Source organism: Boleophthalmus pectinirostris, unplaced genomic scaffold (assembly GCF_026225935.1).
Source record: "Boleophthalmus pectinirostris isolate CB_2022bp ecotype Guang Dong unplaced genomic scaffold, ASM2622593v1 HiC_scaffold_20, whole genome shotgun sequence".
Lineage (NCBI taxonomy): Eukaryota > Metazoa > Chordata > Actinopteri > Gobiiformes > Gobiidae > Boleophthalmus > Boleophthalmus pectinirostris.
The window spans coordinates 20,077,302-20,098,143 of NW_026571153.1; the positions used below are offsets into that span (position 1 = coordinate 20,077,302).

General features: G+C 37.0%; 1 protein-coding gene across 1 annotated transcript in view; it reads right to left on the reverse strand.

Annotated features, from left to right (window-relative positions):
* Window positions 1-20,842, reverse strand: part of svep1 (sushi, von Willebrand factor type A, EGF and pentraxin domain containing 1) — a 70,001-nt gene that overhangs the window by 14,479 nt on the left and 34,680 nt on the right. Inside the window, 20 exon segments of the mRNA XM_020937866.2 lie at window positions 727-884; window positions 1,327-1,507; window positions 1,510-1,527; window positions 1,943-2,056; window positions 2,586-2,699; window positions 3,275-3,371; window positions 3,487-3,575; window positions 5,680-5,841; window positions 6,081-6,242; window positions 6,896-7,057; window positions 7,694-7,927; window positions 8,558-8,749; window positions 9,095-9,200; window positions 9,611-9,732; window positions 9,806-9,997; window positions 10,480-10,611; window positions 12,483-12,590; window positions 14,252-14,381; window positions 14,883-15,001; window positions 16,622-16,816. Of these exon segments, the coding sequence (XP_020793525.2) occupies window positions 727-884; window positions 1,327-1,507; window positions 1,510-1,527; window positions 1,943-2,056; window positions 2,586-2,699; window positions 3,275-3,371; window positions 3,487-3,575; window positions 5,680-5,841; window positions 6,081-6,242; window positions 6,896-7,057; window positions 7,694-7,927; window positions 8,558-8,749; window positions 9,095-9,200; window positions 9,611-9,732; window positions 9,806-9,997; window positions 10,480-10,611; window positions 12,483-12,590; window positions 14,252-14,381; window positions 14,883-15,001; window positions 16,622-16,816 (2,787 nt within the window).

A 20,842-nucleotide genomic window follows, 5' to 3' on the forward strand; every position in this document is an offset into this window, starting at 1 on the left:
TGAAATCAAATCCTATACTACAAAGTAATTTTAAATTATGATAATTAAATCAATAATTGCTAAATTAATATGATAATAAAAAACAAGGAAAGACATAAATGTGTGATCAAAAGAATTAAAAGGGACCAAGAAATTATAGGTAAAATAAAATATTTTGAGAAAGAAAATTATATAATGGACATGTGGAGTAGAATTATGAAGACATGTACAGTGCTCATACTTCATTATACTTGTCATTTTGTACATACTTGGTCACTTTAAAGGTGCACTGTATACCTTTTCTGGTGGAGGGCCTGCCACCTGCTTGTCTCTACAGAGATTTTACTGTTTTGCCTTTATTATTCCACAGTGGAAATACATTTGGTAATCACAATGGTCAGATCTATGGAGAAGCAAGCCTGCACATAGTAACATTTTTTGAGCTATGAAACACCTATAACTGAACAAAATGCAAGACAGATATATTTAATGCCCTAGTTTGGAACATTCAATGCAAAGAAATACCATCCATGGAGACAAGCAGGTAGCGAACCCTACACCTTAGAAGTTACATTTTGCACTTTTAAGAAATAATACAAATAAAATTTCAAAAAAGTCATATTCTTAAAAAATATAGCATACGTTTTAAACTGTACGGATTACAGATATATTTAGCAAAAATTGAGCACACTTTCTATCTACCCCAACTTCATCTTCAACTTCATCTGTTTGTCATACATATAGTACCTGTCTCACACCTGGTTCCATTGAACCCAGGGAGACAGCGGCAGGTGTAGGAGCCAAGACCATCGAAGCAATTTGCTCCATTTAAACAGGGGTTAGGATCACACTCATTCACATCCACTTCACAGAGTCTGCCCATGTACCCCTCAATACACTGGCATCTGAAAACAAGACAAGGAGAAACACATTACTCAAAACTGTGAGCTTTAAATCATGTTTGAATGTTCATTCACATGTTCAGTAATCTTGCATTATTATCTACATCTCCAAAGCTAAAATGCTCTGTTCCACCTTGTGATGTGATCAAGTGGACTTTTTCAAGTTAACAGCTACACTGGAGCACTTCCTGTATTACAACATGACATCCTGAGGTGGAACACAGTGTTTTCTCTTTGAGAGAAGAAGTGAGTCTAAATATGCAGGATTGTGTGTGTGAATGAAACAAAACACAACTTCATGTATGTTTTTGATGAGAAAACAACATAAATCATAAAAAAGTGTAATATGAGCCCTTTAATGTTAAATATGCATAATAATTAACTAATAATTAACACTTGAACTTTTGGAAACTTAAGACCCATAAAATAATAATCTATCAGTTACCTAAAGTTGTTAACTGCATCCAGACATGAGCCTCCGTTCAGACAGGGGGTGCTGTTGCATTCATCAATGTTGATCTCACAGTGATCTCCTGAGAAGCCGACAGCGCAGGTGCAGGTGTAGCCACCAGTCAGGTCCTCACAAAGGCCCCCATTCAGACAAGGGTCTGAAAGACATTCATCTATTCCAGCTCACAACGAGACCCTGTAAAAATTATCAAAGATATTGTTGTTGTAATGTAGTATCTTTACTTCAAAATAATACAAAGTAGTGGTACAAGTAAGAATCAAAACGTATTTGGGAAAAGTAAGAGTAAAGAGGAACTGTCAGGATGTAACATCTGATTAAAATTTTAAAGTTAATGTAAATGGGAGGAAAATACAAAATCAATGGACAATGCACAAAATCTGGTATTCAAAGGATGGACAAAGGGTAGACAAAAAATGAGAAAAACTAAAATCACAGTCACAGAATGACAAAAGTAAGAGTACTGTTAATTCAATAAATTATTCCACTAGAAAAAATATTACAATTTCTTTAAAAAGTAAATGTAATTGTGCTACAACCTCTGCTAGTATCTTTTCACACATGTGATTACTCAATAATAAAATGTACAAACCTGTGAAGCCTCCAACACAGCTACAGGTGAATCTGTTCACTTCATCCACACAGATCCCATCATTTAAACATGGAGACGATGAACACTCATTCACTTCAGCTTCACATAAAGACCCTAAAACACAGGGGGCAAAAAGGGTAACCAGAATTTTTTGTGAAAATTCTTTTATAAATTGCATAATAGTCATATAATTAGGAATACATGATATAAGAGATAAGATATGAGATAATAAGATGCAGTATTCAATAACTATGCTTTGTTTTGTAATATTTTGGCAAAATAAGTTAAGCTAAATAAAAAGAAATGATAAAATAAAAAAATAAACTTTTGAAAAATAGTACACTCCTGTAAAATGGAAACCTGAGGGATTACATACTGTAGAAGTACTAAGTAAAGTAAATACATTTTATATATATATATATACTAATCTATGTGCTCTTATACTTGTTCTGATACAGCTCAAGATCATTCTAAAGCTATTCAGGAAAGGTTCAGGTTTCTGTCCTGTGAATGTGAGTTTTTTAGTATTAATTCCTCATCAAATGAATATCTAGTTCTGATACTAGTTTTAGTATTGATTAGATTTGATTTTCAATACTTTTGACAAGCCAACTGGCTGGCCTGGCATTGGTTATGGGCTTACCAAGAAATCCAGCCTGGCACTGACACTGGAAGTCTCCCAGCCCGTCTTTACACAGACCGCCATTTTGACAAGGCGCAGAGTCACATTCATCTATGTCCACCTCACACTTAGCGCCTGCAAGACAAAAATCACAAACATAATCAAAAAGCTTTTCATTTGAATGTTACTTATAACACAACAGCTCAATCTGTCATCAGTAGGAGTTACTGCTTTTGTTCCATGGCTTTGGTAACTTAAGAAATAACAAAGCTCTGTAGTATTATCATACTATACTTTTGCTATGACTAAAATATCCTACAGTACACAAAATAGTTTAAGTCATGTTAAAATGTTGTGAGTTGCGTTGTGTTTCATTCAAACATGTCTGAGTAATATTTTATGATGGGTCTGTCTACACCTCCAAAGCTCAGAATGCTCTGTTCTACCTTGTGAAGTCATAAAGCAGTAGATGTGTGTTAAAAATGTGAATGAAACAAAACTCCAGGTATGTTTTTGACGAGGAAAAGACATTATAACATAGACATAGACAATAGTGTAATATGGGCCTTCTAATTACTGTCTGTGCTGTTTGCATGATTATATATTTTAAAACATGTATTTTAAAACATTTATATGATTAAAAAGTTCTCAGTCAAGTAATCAGTGATTTCACTCACAGATTTATAGATCTCAAAAACACAGAAACACACCTGTGAATCCTGGCATACAGGTGCAAACATATCCAGCTCCAATTTCTTCACATGTGCCTTTATTTTGGCAGGGATTCAGGAAGCATTCGTGAAAAACCTACAAAAATATGAGAATACCGTTCATTTCAACCAAATGTGAATCAAATAAAGTCACGATCAAGTCTGGAAACAGGTCTGATAATTCACCTTGTGTTAAAATAAATGAAACTAACCTGACTGCTGGCTTGGTAGTCCTCAACCACCTCCACTGCAGGAGCAGCCGTCACACTCTCCTCCTTTGGAAGAAAACTTGAGCTAAAGCCTGACAATGACACCCAAATAAAATACATACAATACAAAAAAGGGAAAGCTGTAAAAAAAAATAGCATTGAAATCTATCTTGGCTTAAACTATGATCCAACTCAACTAAAAGTATGATTAGATTTAGAAAAGGTCCATTAAAGGCTATTTTCTGATCTATGTTATGATGTTGTTTCCTCATCACAAACATACCTGTAAATGTGTTTTGTTTCATTCACACATGTTTAACAAACAAACCCTGCATGATTAGGCTAAGTTCTTCTCTCAAAAAGAAAACACTCCACTGTGTTTTTAAACTCTACCGATCTTCACTAGAATTATTGGGATAATTTCAGATCTGGAATTGCCAGTCTCTTCTGAACTAAAGGTAAAAGGTAGCTGTTAACTTGAAAACTAGCGCTACATGACATCATAAGTAGAGCCCGACGATATGGATTTTGCTGTGGCCGATATGAAACCGATATAATGGAAGTTGGAGCTGCCGATAGCCGATATAATCGCCGATATATTTAGTGATGTAAAAATTTACTGTAAATGTTGAATTGTTTAAAAAACTTAGGTTTGGCTCTGGTGGATTTTAAATTGGGTTTATTTAGGCAACATTTATTGTTATTCTGCCTCTTTACATCATATTTACATACAGTAGGTTGACTTAATGGCATTTTTGCATCACATTCTAGACACTAGTGATGGGTATTCCAGTTCTTTTTAGAGAACCGGGTCTTTTGGCTCGGCTTACTAAAAGCTGCTGGTTCTTTTGGCTCCCAAGTGGCTCTTCAGATTGTTTTGTTGCAAGCAGGACTAAAGCACGTCTAAAGCAGGACTGAATCAGGACTGAACCAGGTCCAAACCAGGACTGAAAAAGGACTAAACCAGGACTTATTTATTTTATGCTAAACTACAGTCAAATATGCTCGTTTTTTTTTTTTTTTTTTTTTTTTTTTTTTTTTTTTTTTTTTTTTTTTAATCCTACGTACACGCAAATTTCTCAAAGTTTCATTTTCAGCCGCTGTCAAACTACCACGAGTCTGCACGCGGCGTGGAGAGAAAAAAAGTGAGAGAAAGAGAAAACACGGCTCCCAATAAGGATCTGGCTCCCGTCGTTCCCTTGAAAGAGCCGGTTCTAAGAGTCATTTCGTTCGCGACGGACCCATAACTAGTAAAGAAAGTAGCGCTATTAGCCTTTAGCCGTAAATACGTGCGCGCCGCGGTAATTAATTATATGCGCAAATGTCATAATTCACACGTCTATTCACAGCTCATTTACATATCAGTGCAGGTCCAGTAGCAAATATACGGCCAATATAGTCACTTTAGAACAGACCAATAGAAAACAGTCTGTTTATGTGCGGGAGCTACAGCAGCTAACCCATAACAAATGACAAAAACTAGCTTCAGAGTCGACATATTTCCAACACTCACCGCTCATACAGGCTCCTCCTCACATCACAAATCTGCACTAATAAATGTCCTTTTAATCCAGACTCAAACCGATTGTCCGTAAAAAGAATATAATCTCAGTGTTTGGATCTGTGTCTGCAGGTGTAAACAAACACACGTAAGTGACGCGACTCTGTGGTGAGTTCAGGGACAGTACGGACACACACAGACAAATGACTCCGTAGATAAATACTGATGTGGAGCCACATATTAGGACATTTATCTGTCTGTAAATTGGATTAAATGAACAGAATGTAGAGAGTCTAAGCTTTATAACGAGGTATAACATGCCCACGTGAAATATCGGCCCCTATCAGCAAGCATATCGGCCGATAGCCGATATGCCTAAAGTTGCCCATATCAGCCGATAATATCGGCCAACCGATATATCGGTCGGGCTCTAATCATAAGATGGAACAAAGCATTTTGAGATTTGGAGATGTAGACACACAAAAAACAAAGGATTACTGAAATATGTGTGACTGAAACAAAACACAACACCAGGTATGTTTTGGATGAGGTAACGACATTCTAACATGGCTTAAAGCTCACAAGAGTCAATTCTACGTAATACAGGACCTCTACCAGCAATAAGAGTAATTTTATGTAATGAGAACAGAGTTAGATCACACAATCTTAATAATGTCATATGTGTAGCCACTTACTAGAGCAAAGCTGTATAGTTGTGGTTCCAGTGTTAGTGGTGGTCCCGTAAAAGGGGCAGGAGAGGCAATATGAACGCCCATGATCAGGTTGATAGTAATCTCGGGGGCAAGGATAACATGGAACCAACCCAGTCCGTGAGAAATGCCCCGGTGAACAAGGAACTACAGTGGGGAAAAGAGGCCAAAATAGTTTAAAAGGAAATACAGGATTGTTACTTGAATGACAGGTAATCACTAAGGAATATTGTATATCTTTGCCGGTTGGAAAATATTATATATGAGCTGACAGTTTGATTGGGTCAGTTGTTATTTTTTCCAGTTGAGGTGGTTAGTGATATGTTACAGAGGTATACTAACTCTCAGTACCAAATAAATGGAAACAACGACTGTCCTTAAATTACCTCCACATTCAGCTTCATCCACTGCTCCCCTGGTCACAGTTGAGGTCCTATCAGGGCAGATGAGGCAATCCCTTGCCCCATACGCAGGTTGGAAATGTCCCAGTGGGCATGATTCACATATCTCCAGCCCATTTAAAGAGTGACTACCAGGTTTACACTGCCCTGAAATAACCATCACCATAGCAACAGGTTACACAGATATCTAACCAAGACCATGGACAGTATTAGTCAAAAGTTTTGACACACCCTTTTATTCTGTGTTTTTTTTTCTTTGTTTACGATGTATATATTATACACAGAAGACATCTGTGTGTGTGTGTGTGTGGGGGGGGGGGTTACATGTATCTCTATTGCTGGAATGTTCAACAGTTGCTATGGTGACACAATGCACACATTAGCAAAACCTGACAAAAATGTTTTTAAGAAAAAATACTAAATTGATTTCAACAAAAAATTTTCAGGAGCCTGTGATTAATTCAAGCATCCATGGTCCTATTTAATTAAGTATTTTATGTTTAACTAAAAAGGTGAGAATTATTAACTGAAAGTTTGCTAGATAGCTCAGGTTAAGTCTAATTTGAATTACAGAGTTACAGACAAAGGGTATTTTTTTTTTTTTTAGCATTTTTGTCTACTACATTTCGCATGTGTCCATTTATTGTTCTGATGTCTTCAATGAGAATCTACAATGTAAACAGTCATGTAAATAAAGAAAATTAAATGTGTGTTCAAACTTTTGACTGGTAGAGTATCTGTATGTGAACTTTTGATATGAAATGTGCAAATGTTGTCATATATTTATGTAGTGGTGGTACCTTTGCACTCGGCCTTGCTGCGTGAATGGAGGTACGCTGTAGACGATCCTTCAGGGCAGGACTTACACTCCAACTGGCCCTCCTCGTCTTGGTAGGACCCCAGCCAGCAGCTTTCACATTCATTATATTCAAGAGAAAAGTAGGTCCCCACTGGACACTGGACTGTAACAGGACAATGAAGAGCACTGTTTAAAGTGCCCATGACTCACACACAGTTAAAATATTTAAGATTTTACAAAATGTTTTTTTTGGTTGGAAATTATGACATCACACAGGGAAATCCTTAACTGTTACCTAGCAACAATGGTGAACATTAGGTCAAATCTTCACTAATTCATATAGAAATTATTATCTGACAAATACAATGATAAAAAAAACAGCTTAATTTAGTTGAAAACACGTTTAAAGTAGTAAAGTAAATTGTAAAGAACTTTGGGATTTAATTCTCCCTCCTCATCAATATGGAACTCTCAAAGCTATAACTCTCTACTTCCTGTATTTTTCAACCTTTTTTTTTTACTTTTCTTCACAAATTGCTTCTTGATTGGTGTAAAACTAAAATTTTGATTTAAAACAGGTATAATCCCACCAGATTAGGTCATAATTAAAAGTGCACTGCACAACTTTTCTGGTGAAGATTCTATTACCAGCTGGTCTCCACGGAGATGTTAATGCTTTGCCTGGAAAATTCTTCACTAGAAATGTTATGCAGTACACCTTTAAGTGATATGGCAATGAAATCATACATGAAAAACAAACACTAAAATCATACATGAAAAACAAACACTGAATACTGACCACACATCCTGCCCCTGAGAACTGAACCCGGCCGACAAAACAGAGAGGCTTTTCTGCTCTCAATGGATTTGGGGTCGGCCACAATCATCTGAGATGACAGATGAAAACTGGACAGCGGCTGCTTGGCCAGAGTACGCCTCAGTCTGTTGGTCAGCTGCTCCAGAGTGCGCAGGAGCCTTTTCTGATTGGCTACTTCTGTGGAATCATTCCTTGACAGAGGCAGAGGAATGCTTGCTGGGAAAATGGGTTTAGATTAGAAGACGTAGTAGAAGTATAAATATAATGAACAGTATCTGGCAGTGGTAGAAGAAGTACTCAGTTTTGTTACTTAGCATAGGTACAGATACTGGAGCAAATAATACTTAAGTAAAAGTATCACATGACAAATTTACTTAAGTATCTAAGTAACTGTTTAAAAATGTATGTTTGAGATCTAATAAAGCTTCGAATTGATAAAGAATTGTGCTGAATTTTGTTCAGCTGAAACAATGGAATAAATCCTATTTTCATAGCTGTTTTATATATTTGTTGTTATATTTTTTGCTTGCTCATATTACAAATAAAAATAACTAACTCCTCAGCCTTTTACAACAGGTCTATAATATATAATAATAATATAATATAATATATAATAATAATATAATATATACAATACAATATAATATACAATAATATAAAATGCTTTTACTTTTCAGTCCTGTTAAGAAATATAATGAAGTAAAAAGTACAGAGTAAAGTATGGATACCTAAAATTTTTACATAAAGTCGTAAAAGAATTGTCCTTTACGACTTTTACTTCGTTATGCTCCACCACTGTTATCTGGCTAAGTTGTGTGCTTTTATCAAAATAGCTGTATACTCTACCTGTGATATTAAAGAAGATCTGTATCTTTTGGTCTCTCGTGGGCCCTCTAATCCTCCTGTGTCTCTTGGTCCGATGGTGTGTTGGTACACTGCTGCCATGGCTCCGACTGGGCAGCTGTCTGGTACCTGTAGCAAAGCCTGACTCAAAGTACGAATAATCTTGATTTCCTTGTGGACCCCAGCCTCCTGGAGCTTCAAGATTCAAGAACATTTAGGGGGAAAGTCAGACCTTAAATTGTGTGGAGGACAAATTAACCCAACATAAACTCAGCCTGGAAGACCTAACTTCGTTCACGACTACCTCACCCCCTCTCCAGAGTTTACCTGCTCCTAAGCCGTCATCTCCTCATCCTCTCATCGTCCCCTTCACTCTCCTTATTCTCTCATCATCCCCTTCATTCTCCTCATCATCTGATTGTCCCCTTCACTCTCTTCATTCTCGCCAAGGCCAAAGTTAACTCATTCAATAAAACTACTCATATTTTCTCTTTGTGTCTGTCTGAGTCTTTCCTGGTTGAATTACATTTGTAGACTTACCAATTGAAAAGCCATTCTCATAGTCGTAATTGTACTCCAGACAGTTTCCCTGTGACATCACCTCCAGCTTGCAGGTGACATCATCACTGCTGCAAAGGTGTGGGAGCTAAAGAACAGCAGAGGAATTACAACATAATAAAATAAAATGTAAAAATAAATGAAATTAAATTAAATAAATAAAAAAGGACAGCAGAGGGGGTGTCCAATGGAACAGAGTATTGGACTCATGAACATGTGAAAAATAGGGGAGTGCAAAAACTGCTGTATTGATATATAATTTTTTTTAGCAATTTTTTTGTGACCCCATTACAATTTTGTTGCTTATTTAGTGTAAGGAAACCTGTTTATGCAATACACTTGATATATTCACTGTTTTGATTATTAAAATTGATGTATTTCATATTAACTTTGCACAGGTGGTGGTTTAACAGAAAAATATTGTTGCTAAAAAGTAGTTGTATGTTTTGAATCGTGAGAGAGCCTGTGATTCCCAGCCCTAGTGCACAAGGCCCTTACCAAGCTTTCCAGTTTAATGTTGAACTCCCCAGCAAAAGACTTAACCAGGTCCAGATCATCACAGCGAGTGGCTTTGAACAACATTTCAAATGGCTTAAATCCGTTGTTTGCCACACGGTTCACTGCAGTTACAGAAGATATGAGATCTCAAGAGTGAGCGGGCATTGTATGTTTGAATCAAAACAACTTTTTTACCTGAACAGTCGGGTCGGTCTGAGGAGGAGGGGGGCTCCCATACTCCATTGTAGGCACAGAAGTAACTGTGTACTGCAGCCTGAGTGAGGCTGTAGCCTTCTTTGCAGTGAAGAGTACAGCTCACCCCAGTCTCCTCTTCAGAACATACAAACTCTCCATTCACTGGCACATACGGCTGGTCACACGTGGTCCCTGGATAACATTTTTAACAGCCTTTAAGATTATAAAGTATATAATGCAAATTTGACTTTTGTGAGGTTAGAGTGCTGTTAACTCATCAAAAACGTACTTGTTGTGTTTTGTTTCATTCACACATGTTTTAGTAACCCTGGTTTATTAATCTGTCTACATCTGCAAAATGATCTGTTCCACCTTGCGATGTCAGGAAGTGTGAGTTTTCAACTTAACAGCCTTTACCTTTTGTTCAGTAGAGATTGGAACTTCCCGGGCTGAAACTATAACCACATGACATCACAAGGTGGAACTGAGTGTTTTTTGTTTAAGAAAAGAACACAGTCTAAATATGCAGGGTTTGTGTGTTAAACATGTGTTAATGAAACAAGGCAAAACTCCAAATATGAGAATACAATACAAAGATCAGAAAAAAACATAATATAGGCCTTTTAACCAATAAGGTCCAGCCACACATTCACCCTGAGTGGGTTAAACCTTACCTTGTACAGTTACAGTTATGTTACAGGTGCGGCTGTTACCAGCGGCATCAATGGCCGTATACTGAACCAGAGTATCTCCAACAGGAAACAAGGACCCAGGAGTGTGGGTACTGTTCACTGTTAAGCGACAAGCTGTAGAGACACATTCAAAATAATCCACTTTAAACAATACAACAACAAAGTATGTATCCAACTGGTAACATTTACTCACAATGTTAATTTATTGCTATGCATTTAACATAAACAAAGACCACTGTAGTCTAGTCACAAATAGGATCTTAAAGATCCAACAGGCCAAAAGAGGGCAGTATTGTTGCAGATTTTTCTTTACTCTGAGTCATCTTAAACCATAAATCATAGAAGTCAAACCCAGGTATGTCTGGATAAGGGAAAAAATCATATAAAGAGATACTGAAGAGCAATGGCACACGCCTGCTGGTCTGTACAATTACTACTACAGTATACAATTGTGTATTGTACAAGTGTGACTCATGAGGGCTGGAACAGATGGTGGGAAGTTATAACAGAGAAGGTGCAAGTGGGAAAATTGACAAATCAATCTTTCATTTTGCTCGGTTCCCAAATGTGTCACATAGTAACAGTAGCAGCATCATTCCAGTGGGGCTGACACACGTCTGGTCTTCTGGAGCCTGGTGTCTACACTTGTACACTGTTTATGTGCATCGGGGCTGCCCTATATATAGCCCTGGCATCAGGGTGTGGGCCTGGAAAAACAAAACACTGACGTCGAAGTGCGCTGGGCTGAGTGTGGCCCAGGGCTGCCACAGGAGCCTGTTATTACAGTGTGTGCGTGAGGCAAGTGTGTGCATGTGTGTGTTTAACAGGAGCTGCACATCTCCAGACAGGTGGGGAGGCTACATGTCAGGACCTGAGATTGATTTGTGAAAATTTGAGAATGCATTTAACCTGGTTTCTATAACAATGCCTTGAACATGTGTCAAAAAGCTTAAAAATATATGGGTAGTGTTATTTGTGTGCAAGTGGGCGCCAGAGCCAGAGAATTACATGGGTCTGGTTATGGGCTGGAGCCCGGAGTAGTCTGGTTTGTAGTCTGTCACCACTACTGCTGTTTGGGCAGAGCGGGGAATGCCAGGAGAAAGCAGGCCTTGATATTTAGTCTATTTGGGTGAATTGCCTTGGTGTGCTTCTTTATACAGGGCTGGTCTGCATCAACACAGAGGCATTGCAGGGTGGCCGCAGATGAGGAGAGACTAATCAGTTGTATATAAAATCCTAACAGCCGAGATTTGTCTGTTACACCCTATTCTCTCAGTGGTAACACAAGCAGGAGCTAAAATAGAAGAGAGGATTGTACTTTTATAAATAAACAGTGAGCCCAAAAATGTGAAATATGAAATGTTTTTCACCTCATGAAATGTCTTATTAAGACTGATTGATGACACTGAATTAACACACTTCAACAAAAAGCTCTGAATCAGCTCAATGCTTTGTTTTCCCTATTTTATATTTTCCTTTGAGTAAGACCTATAAGAATAAGAAAGATACATTAAAGACCCTATATTATGTGGAATTGTCTCATGTGAGCTTAAGTCATGAAAGAGTGTTACCTCATCAAAAACATACCTGGAAATGCGTTTCGTTTCATTTACAGATGTTTGAGTAACCCTGTACCTATTAGTCTATTAGTCCATTTACATCTCTGGGGCTGAAAATTTATCTTTTCCACCTTGTGATGTCATGAAGCAGCAGTTCTCAGGTTAACATCTATCTTTTGCATTTTGTTCAGTAGAGATTGGCCATTCCAGGTCTGAAATCATCCAAATGATTCTGTTGACGGTGTATGGACTTTAAAAACACACAAATCAGCTTCCACATGACATCACAAGGTAAAGCAGAGTGTTTTCTGTTTGAGAGAAGAACTCAGTCTAAAGATGCAGGGCTTGCAAAAAGTTTAAACAGAAGCAGAAAAAAATACATATATTCTAATACAATAACGAGCTGTCACCTGACACAGCACATACCTGAGTTGTCAGAAAACCGTGGCACTTCCCAGACCACTGCTGTCTCTGAGTCTGTGGCCAGGACAGGGGGTGGGGACCGGCACCTGTCAATCACCGGGGGCTCCGTATCTAGGGGTTTCAAAGTTGGATAAAGCATTAAAGAAAATATGTGGAAAATAACTAGAGACATTTTATACCAGTACTTTTTTGACTGCAGAGTAAAGTTGTCAAAAGTTTCGAAAGTCAGATACTAATCGATATTAAAACTAGTATTGGAACTACTCATTTGAGCAAGTATCGATACTAAAAAAATCACATTCACAAGACAGAATTTAACCTTTCCTGAATAGCTTTAGAATGATCCTGAGCTGTATCAGAACATGTGCAAGCTCACTTAGACTAGTATATTATATTTTATTTTTGTCTGTACTTACACATTTATATAATTATGTCCTATCTGACACCAGTCTCTTCTTATTTTTGCTACTTATTTTGAATTCATTATTGCCATTTATATTTTTGCTCTTTGTTGATACATTATATTGTGATGTGTGAGCTACTGTGTCCAAATAATTTTCCTTGTGGATCAATTAAGTTTGTCTAAGTCTAATCTAAGCCCATGGACTACTATGGAACAGACCTGAATGACTGACAGTTTACACATATATAAGACTGCATGGTAATATAACAGAAAATACTACAATTAATGTTGAAAATGCCGTTTGATTGTCTAAATAAAGAGGGTTTTTTATTATCATAGTGGTATCGGAATCGGTATTGAGTATCGAGTCTATTCCTAGGTATTGAAATCTAGTTTGAAGTTTTAGTATCGTGACTACAGTACTGCACAGAATAAAGTGCAGTGTGTCAGGGGCATTAGTTAAACACATGTCTCCAATAAAATACCTCAACGTTCCACCATAATAACATATGGAAATGTTCACAGCTACCAGGCTTGAGGTTTTCCCCCCCGACTGCTATGATTATTGAGTGGCTGACATGGGACACCCCTGTTTTTCGCTCTTTACTGTAACCCCATTTGGCACCTGCTCAGGGGGAAGGGGCTGAAGGGGCTGAAGGGGCTGGCTGCTTATGTGTCAATTGGAGTTCAGAATGGCAAAAATGTCTTAAAAAAGGGTGGGGCAGCGCAGACTTGGTACAGTGTGCGTACAGCAAAGCAATTCTTCCTACTGCAGACTTGAAATTACTTGGGCATAACAGCTCACACATCACAATATATTATAACAACAAAGAGAAAATATAAATAATAATAATAATACTGATAATGAATTCTAAATAAGTAGCAAAAAGTAACAAGTATGAATCCTGATTTTAGTGTTTTCTGGATCTGTGTTTTGTAGGTCTGTTACAATTACTACAATATCAATTTATAGTTCAATATATGCACTGTTGGGAATTAATTGAATACTTGTACCGAGAATACATATTCTGAATACTAATTTGGTGTTACTGTATTCTGGTACAGTTACTCCCTTATTTGGTGTGACTCAGAATACAGTTATTTTTCTAAAATCTGAGGAATACACTGTAGTACTTGATCACACAATTTAGGCTTCAAACTGCACAGAATCTGAGAAAACATTTTTTTATTATATTGTACATTTAAAAATGGTTCATTGGGATTATGTTGCTTTATTTTAAATGTATGAGTGGCATAAAATTGTTTCAATATTACCATTTATCGTAATATATATATATATATAGTAATATATTGTGCTTTAAAATTTGTTATCGAGACAGGCCCGGAGTTTTCATTAGGGTGGACTTACCAATAACAGTGACAGTAAAGGAGCAGTTAGCTTGATTTCCAGAGCGATCAGTAGCGATGTAGGTAATGACTTCTTTTCCAATTGGAAGCAGTTGTGGTGGAGTGTATACAGGCTTCACTTGTACAGATACCTACAAATAAGGAAATATCGAAATGTTGAAAGTTAGAAATTTACTTAAAGGTCCGATATTACAAAACATTGACTCTTTAGAGCTTTAAGCCATGTTATAATGTTGTTATCTCATCAAAGCCATACCTGGAGCTGTGTTTTGTTTTAATCACATGTTTGCGTAAACCTGGCTTTTTAGTCTACTTACATCTCCAAAACTCAAAATGCTTTCTTTCACCTTGTGATGTTATGCAGTGGTAGTTTTCAAGTTAACGGCTACATTTTACCTTTAGTTCAGTAGAGATAGGCAATTCCAGGGCTGAAATTATCCAGATGATTGGAGTAAAGGTGCATGGAATTTAAAACACAGTGGAGCACTTCCTGTGTTACCAAAAGAATGTGGAACAGTGTTTTCTGTTTGAGAGAAGAACTCAGGTATGTCTTTGATGAGGAAACATTATAGCATGGATCAGAAAATAAGGTAATATGGGCCCTTTTAAGATTGCATCACATAAAAGCCCACCTCTTCCTTGGAGTTGTCTAGAGCAGTTGGTATGTTCCAGCTGACGACAGCAGTGTTACGGCGCTCATCTGTCTCTGCAACAATGTCATCTGGGCACTGGACCCAAGGAGGCTCAGAGTCTGAGGAGAGAAATGACTTATTATTACATTCACATACATCTACTTCTATTAAATACAGAGGGAGTGACGCGTTTACATTCCAAGAAAAAGATACACTTGTAAAATAAATTTATTACTAATATTAAATGATGACAAATATTGACAATTTTGTCTATTTATATAATGGACAAACATGGATTTTGTTTGAACCCGCAAGGAATTCTGCACCGTAACAGGGCCAACTAGGATAGAAACAAATCAGCTTTATCTGCTGTGGAGGCAAACAGTGACAATCATATGTCCTGTTCATAGATTGTGTATATAAATGAACAAAGCTAACCTGGTAGCCGCAGTGTTTTAAAAAGGAAGTGAATATGGGTGCATTTCCAGCTCCATTAACTCAAACTCCAATTGAAAAAAAAAACAAAAACATTATCAGCCCTCTCTCTGTAATTGCTGCAGTGAGCCTCCTTATTTTGGTCTTAAAATGTTTGTATTAATCTGCTTCACATGATCTTGGTGTTTTAATTTTTGTCTTTTGCCTGTAAATAAATTCAATGTTTCAAATTTGCTCCTATAATTGGTAAACTCTGTGAGCTTCATTTGACTGGAGCTGAATGCTAAGGGTGACGTTACACTCCCTGAGTCCACTTCTTTATACAGTCTACGATCCTGTTAAATAAATAAAAAAATACATCCCTCCTTTGAATTAATTATGGAAATGGGAAATCTACATTGTTTAAAGGCAGTTAAGAGACACAGTTTAGTACGGCAGTATGGTTTTCATTGACACAAGTTCAATCTGGTACTGAAGGGGCATTCACTTGAAAGAAGAACTATTTTCACTCTTACGCAACGTGAAACTTTTCCTAAGCTATTACACTGACACCATCTTTTTATGAGTTTAAGTTTGTGGTGGGATTTATTCTCTTGAGTGGCTTCAGGGGCTTAATGAGCATAAGTTTAGTGAAAAGAGGACATTGATGACAGGCAGAGATATTCTCCGCCACCTGCTTAAGGACTGAGGCATCTGGAGGCCTGTATGTCATTATACAACACTCCTGGGACCACAGCACAGAGAAATCCAACAGTGTGTGCTTTCAGTTACAGTCGAATCCACAAATAATAAATGAAAAACTAACTCACCAACTAAGGTTTTTTTTTTTGTAAGAAGCCAATTTATTTATTAAGAAGTATGTTAAACGTGCATAATACTTTCTATCTCCGAAGCAGACCACTTACAGTCAGAATTCCTGTTTTTCTAGGTATTTGTGAGCCATAAAACCACCTCCAATTGAATAAATGTAAGCTAGAGCTGTTTGATACCCTACTGAGGAACATTTCAAGCAGAGCACCATAGGAACAAGCAGGTGACAGACCTTCCATCATAAAAGTTACACAATACAAATTCAAAGAAGACCTATTGAGCCTGTGTCTGCGATATAGTTAAAAATCTATGACACCTCTAGATCATTATGTTATCATTTGGACATTTTAAATCGCAATATTGATCTAAAACAACTTAATAAAACAAACAAGTCCACTAACTTCAACTAACTCGAAACAGGTATGTTTTTGACGAAGAAACAAAATTATAAATAACATAAATTAGAAAATAATGCCATGTGGGCCCGTAAGTACCTATGCAAACAGCTTTGTGAACATTGGCGCTCCAGTTTCCAGAGCTCAGACACACTGCTCTCCTATTTCCTTTGAGACTGAATCCTTGACGACAGGTGAGGAGACAGACGGCACCTGGAGACACTGCCCTCTTCCCACAGGCAGGGGGCGACATCAAGATGTTCTTCAGGTTCACAATGGGAGGACAGCGCACCTCTAGGACAAAAAAAACAAAAACAAACAAAAATAGAGTTTTAAAGAGTAATTTTACAGTTTTACATAGGCCTGTCACGATAATTACTGTATGGATTTATCATTCAGTAAATGAAAGCCGGAACTATATATTTTGGTGGTCAGTATAGTGTGTAAATTTTCTTTCCGCTACTGGAAAATTTTTGGTTATTTTTTAGCTTTAAAATGTAAGCTGTAAAAGGATGAATTAATCAGTTCTATGACACAGTACTAGGAACAGGACAAGATCTCGCAACACAAAATTGTCACAAGATTGTGCACACACTGAAAATTTTCTCATGAGATTTTTTCACCTCCTGTTTTTACATATTTATTCGATAAAACATAGAGTTAAGTACTGGCAAGTTACATTTTTTGAGAAACTGTAGTCCTAAAAAGCAGTCTTACAATGGCAGCAGAAATATTAAATTAAGTAAATCAAAAATTGGGAGCCCAAAATTGGGATCTGGATTGTTCAATTTATTTATAACAAATAATGTCAAAATCACATTTTGTCTCATTCTCGTTGATCCAATCTCGTGTCTCGTGTTTGTATCTCACCACTACATGTTACAGAACCAAACTAAGTACAAATGTGTTTCATTCTGCTGTTTATTTATTGTAGTTCAGGTTTTTTTTTTTTTTTTTTTTTTACAGTATTGTATATTTAGAATAATTTCTGTGGTCTGAATCTGCCCTTGGGGTATTGTGTCAGTGGCATAAGTTAGTTTCAATATTATCATTTATCATCTATATTTACTTCAGCAATATAACACATTTCAAAATGTGGGCTTATTGATAAAAATAGAGAACAAAGAATTTTTACAGGAAATACTCAGAATGACGGGTTTCATATTTCAGTTCTTTGTAGATCTCTGACTCCTGTGTGATAAATCTTACTTTTAGCACACTTTTGAAAAACACTGAAATTAAACCTATTTCCAGAAGCACGTACAAGAAAAATTTGGCCTGTAGAAACCAAAATGAGACCACAGGGCTAAACAAAATATAACAAACATGTATTTCAGTTACAAATCTGCATCATTCTCTCTGGCTGCACAATCTATAGGGCTATTTAAAGGTGCACTATGTAACGTTTTGGTTGGGGATCTGTCACCTGCTTGTTTCTATGGATATGTCATTGCATTGCTTGAAATGTTCCACAGTATGACATTAAAATAAACTAAAATTAACAGCTCTGCCTTACATTTATTCAATTACAGGTTTTATAGTTCAAAAATACCTAGAAAAACAAGCATTCTGACTGTGAGAGGAGTTGCGTCTCCACAGATCTGACCCGTAACTTGGTCTGATTGGTCTCTATGAAGATAGAAAGGTTTAAAACCATAATGTGAAACATTCCAGACAAAGCAATAACATTAAGTTAACAATGCACCTTTAATATGGGGAAATTTGTTTCCGATAAAGATACGTCCCTACATCCTCTTCGGAAAGCCAACTGGATCCCATTTCACCGCAGGGTAAGCAAACAAAGTAGTAGCCCATAGAGAAGTGTAGCTGTGCTGACAGGCTGCAGGGAGGTGGTCAAACACAACCAAATGTGAGAGCGAAAAGATGGGAGTGATCGATAAACACAGATTTTTACTTTATAAACAGAGCAGGAAGCTGGTTGGCTGGAAGAGAGCTGAGGTTTGTGGGTGAACACTGCCCCTTTTGTGTGTTTTAAGCATGACCTGGCTGCTCTCTGTGGCCAGCACCAGTGTTTGAACTTAACTATCAGTTCTGACTTTTGTGTGCCGCTTTGCCATGGGAAAGAAGATGAATCCATGTCTGACCTAACACAGCCTTAAAGGTGCACTGTGTAACTTTGTTGATTTGCCATTGCTTTGCCTGCCATGTTCCACAGTATGACATTAAACAGCAGTACCTTACATTTATTCATTTGCAGATGGTTTAACAGAGCAAAAATGCCTAGAAAAATTTACATTCTGACTCTGAGTGCTTTTTCTACAGAGATCTGGCCAGTAACTTGGTCTGGTCTGGGCTCTATGAAGATAAAAAGGTTTAAGGGCATACTGTGAAACATTCCAGACAAAGCAATAACAACAACAATGGAAAAAGTGTTTGACGGGTCTTCCACCAGAAAATTTAAGCACCTTTAAAGAGATACACTGCAAAAAGTAATATGTAGGTAAGATAAAATTACTCAGGTTAAGAGCATTTAACTTGATTTCAATACATCTGAGAAGTAAAATTATCTAAAAATGGAATACGTTATTTTTTTTCTCTATTTAAGCAAATTAAAATTTTGTTTCTTATTTTAAGTGCAACAAGTTTCTATGTAACAAGATTAATTTTCCTATGAAAGGTCTTGTTCCATTGGTAGATCATTTCACTTGTCATGTGAAATTTACTCAAATCATGATAGCATTTTCTTAATTCTAGTCATTTTAACAAAATTTTCATTTTTTCAGTGTAGAGTGAACATAAGCTCTTGTATGTTGAAAACAAGGTCAACTGAAGCTATTTTTAAAGAGGGGGTATTATGTCAAATCAACTTTGTGGAGCTTTCTACCATGTTATTCGAACCCTCTTTACGGTTAGCAGTACGGTCCTATCCAAAGTTCAACCCACAAGCCTACGTCACCCCTACGCCCACACAGCAATTTCCCATAAATATACAAAAGCAGGATGCAAAACAATGCACTACAACTTCACAAACCTAATTCAAACCTAATGTGCTAGATGCATGCCATTTGTAAAGTGATAGTGCTCTGAAGGGGGAGTGAGCACGGAGAGCAAAGGGAGGAGGGACTTATGGTGATTTAAATATGACAGGTGTTTGCAATTAATACCCCATAAGTGTACTACCCCCTCTTTAAGATCCTGGTCCATGTTTGGCCTAGTCTGTACGAGTCTATACAAAGCCAAATGAGAAGCTTCAGAAGATGATCTTTATAAAATTGTCCTCTGTATGTTTAGGTGTAAAGTCCTTGTATTGCTGTAGCTGACAAGTATTATCTAATCTAATCAACTAAGGTGGTTTTCTTAGCTTTAGTATTCCATGCTGTATAACTCAAGCATTCTGTGTGTCAAGGAAGTACCTCAGTCCAAGAAGGCATGAAGTGTGATGTTTTAAAACACCAAGAGAGGACACTAGACAAGCACCTGCTGATGGATTCAGAGAGGAAGCAGTTTGTATGAAACTTTGTAAACAACATTAAATTACATAATTTGAGGAGAACAAGGTGTAAGGACTTTAAACATGCATAGATGCTTCATGACTCACTCTGGAAAAGACCTGGAGGGAGAACTGAAAAAACTAAAAACTACAAAAATTACTTAAAGTCCCAGTCTGTAACTTTTTTGGCAAAACAGACAAATATATATATTTTTTTAATGGATGAGTTTATTTAATTGAAAAACATAGAAAAACATGAATCCTCACTGTGAGTGGGCATGCATCTCCACAAACCTGACTTTTATTTGGACTCCTTGCTTGTTTCCATGGAAATGTTGTTCCTTTGGCTGTAATATTCCACGGTATGGCATGAAACACATCTAACTCCATAGAGAGTACGGTTTTAACTTTCCATTTCCATGGAATCGTGCTGATGACTTTCCACCCCCAGAGAGTTGTATACTATCACTTTAAATATTGCACTATTTTCTGATCTGTGTTATAATGTTGTTTCCTCATCACAAGCATACCTGTAGTTTCACATGTTTAATACACAAATCCTGCATATTTAGGCTTAGTTCTTCTCTCTAACAGAAGACACTTTGTTCCACCTTGTGATGTCATGTAGGAAGTGTGACACTGTGTTTATTAACTCCATAAACCTTCATTAGAATCATTTGGATAATTCTAGCCCTGTAATTTCCTATCTCTACTAAACAAATGCTAAAAAGTAGCTGTTATCTTGAAAACTACAGCTTCATGATATCAGAAGGTGGAACAGAGCATTTTGAGCTTTGGAAAGTGTTAATAATAACAGAAAGACTAATAACCCATTACTCAAACATGTGTGAATGAAACAAAACATGACT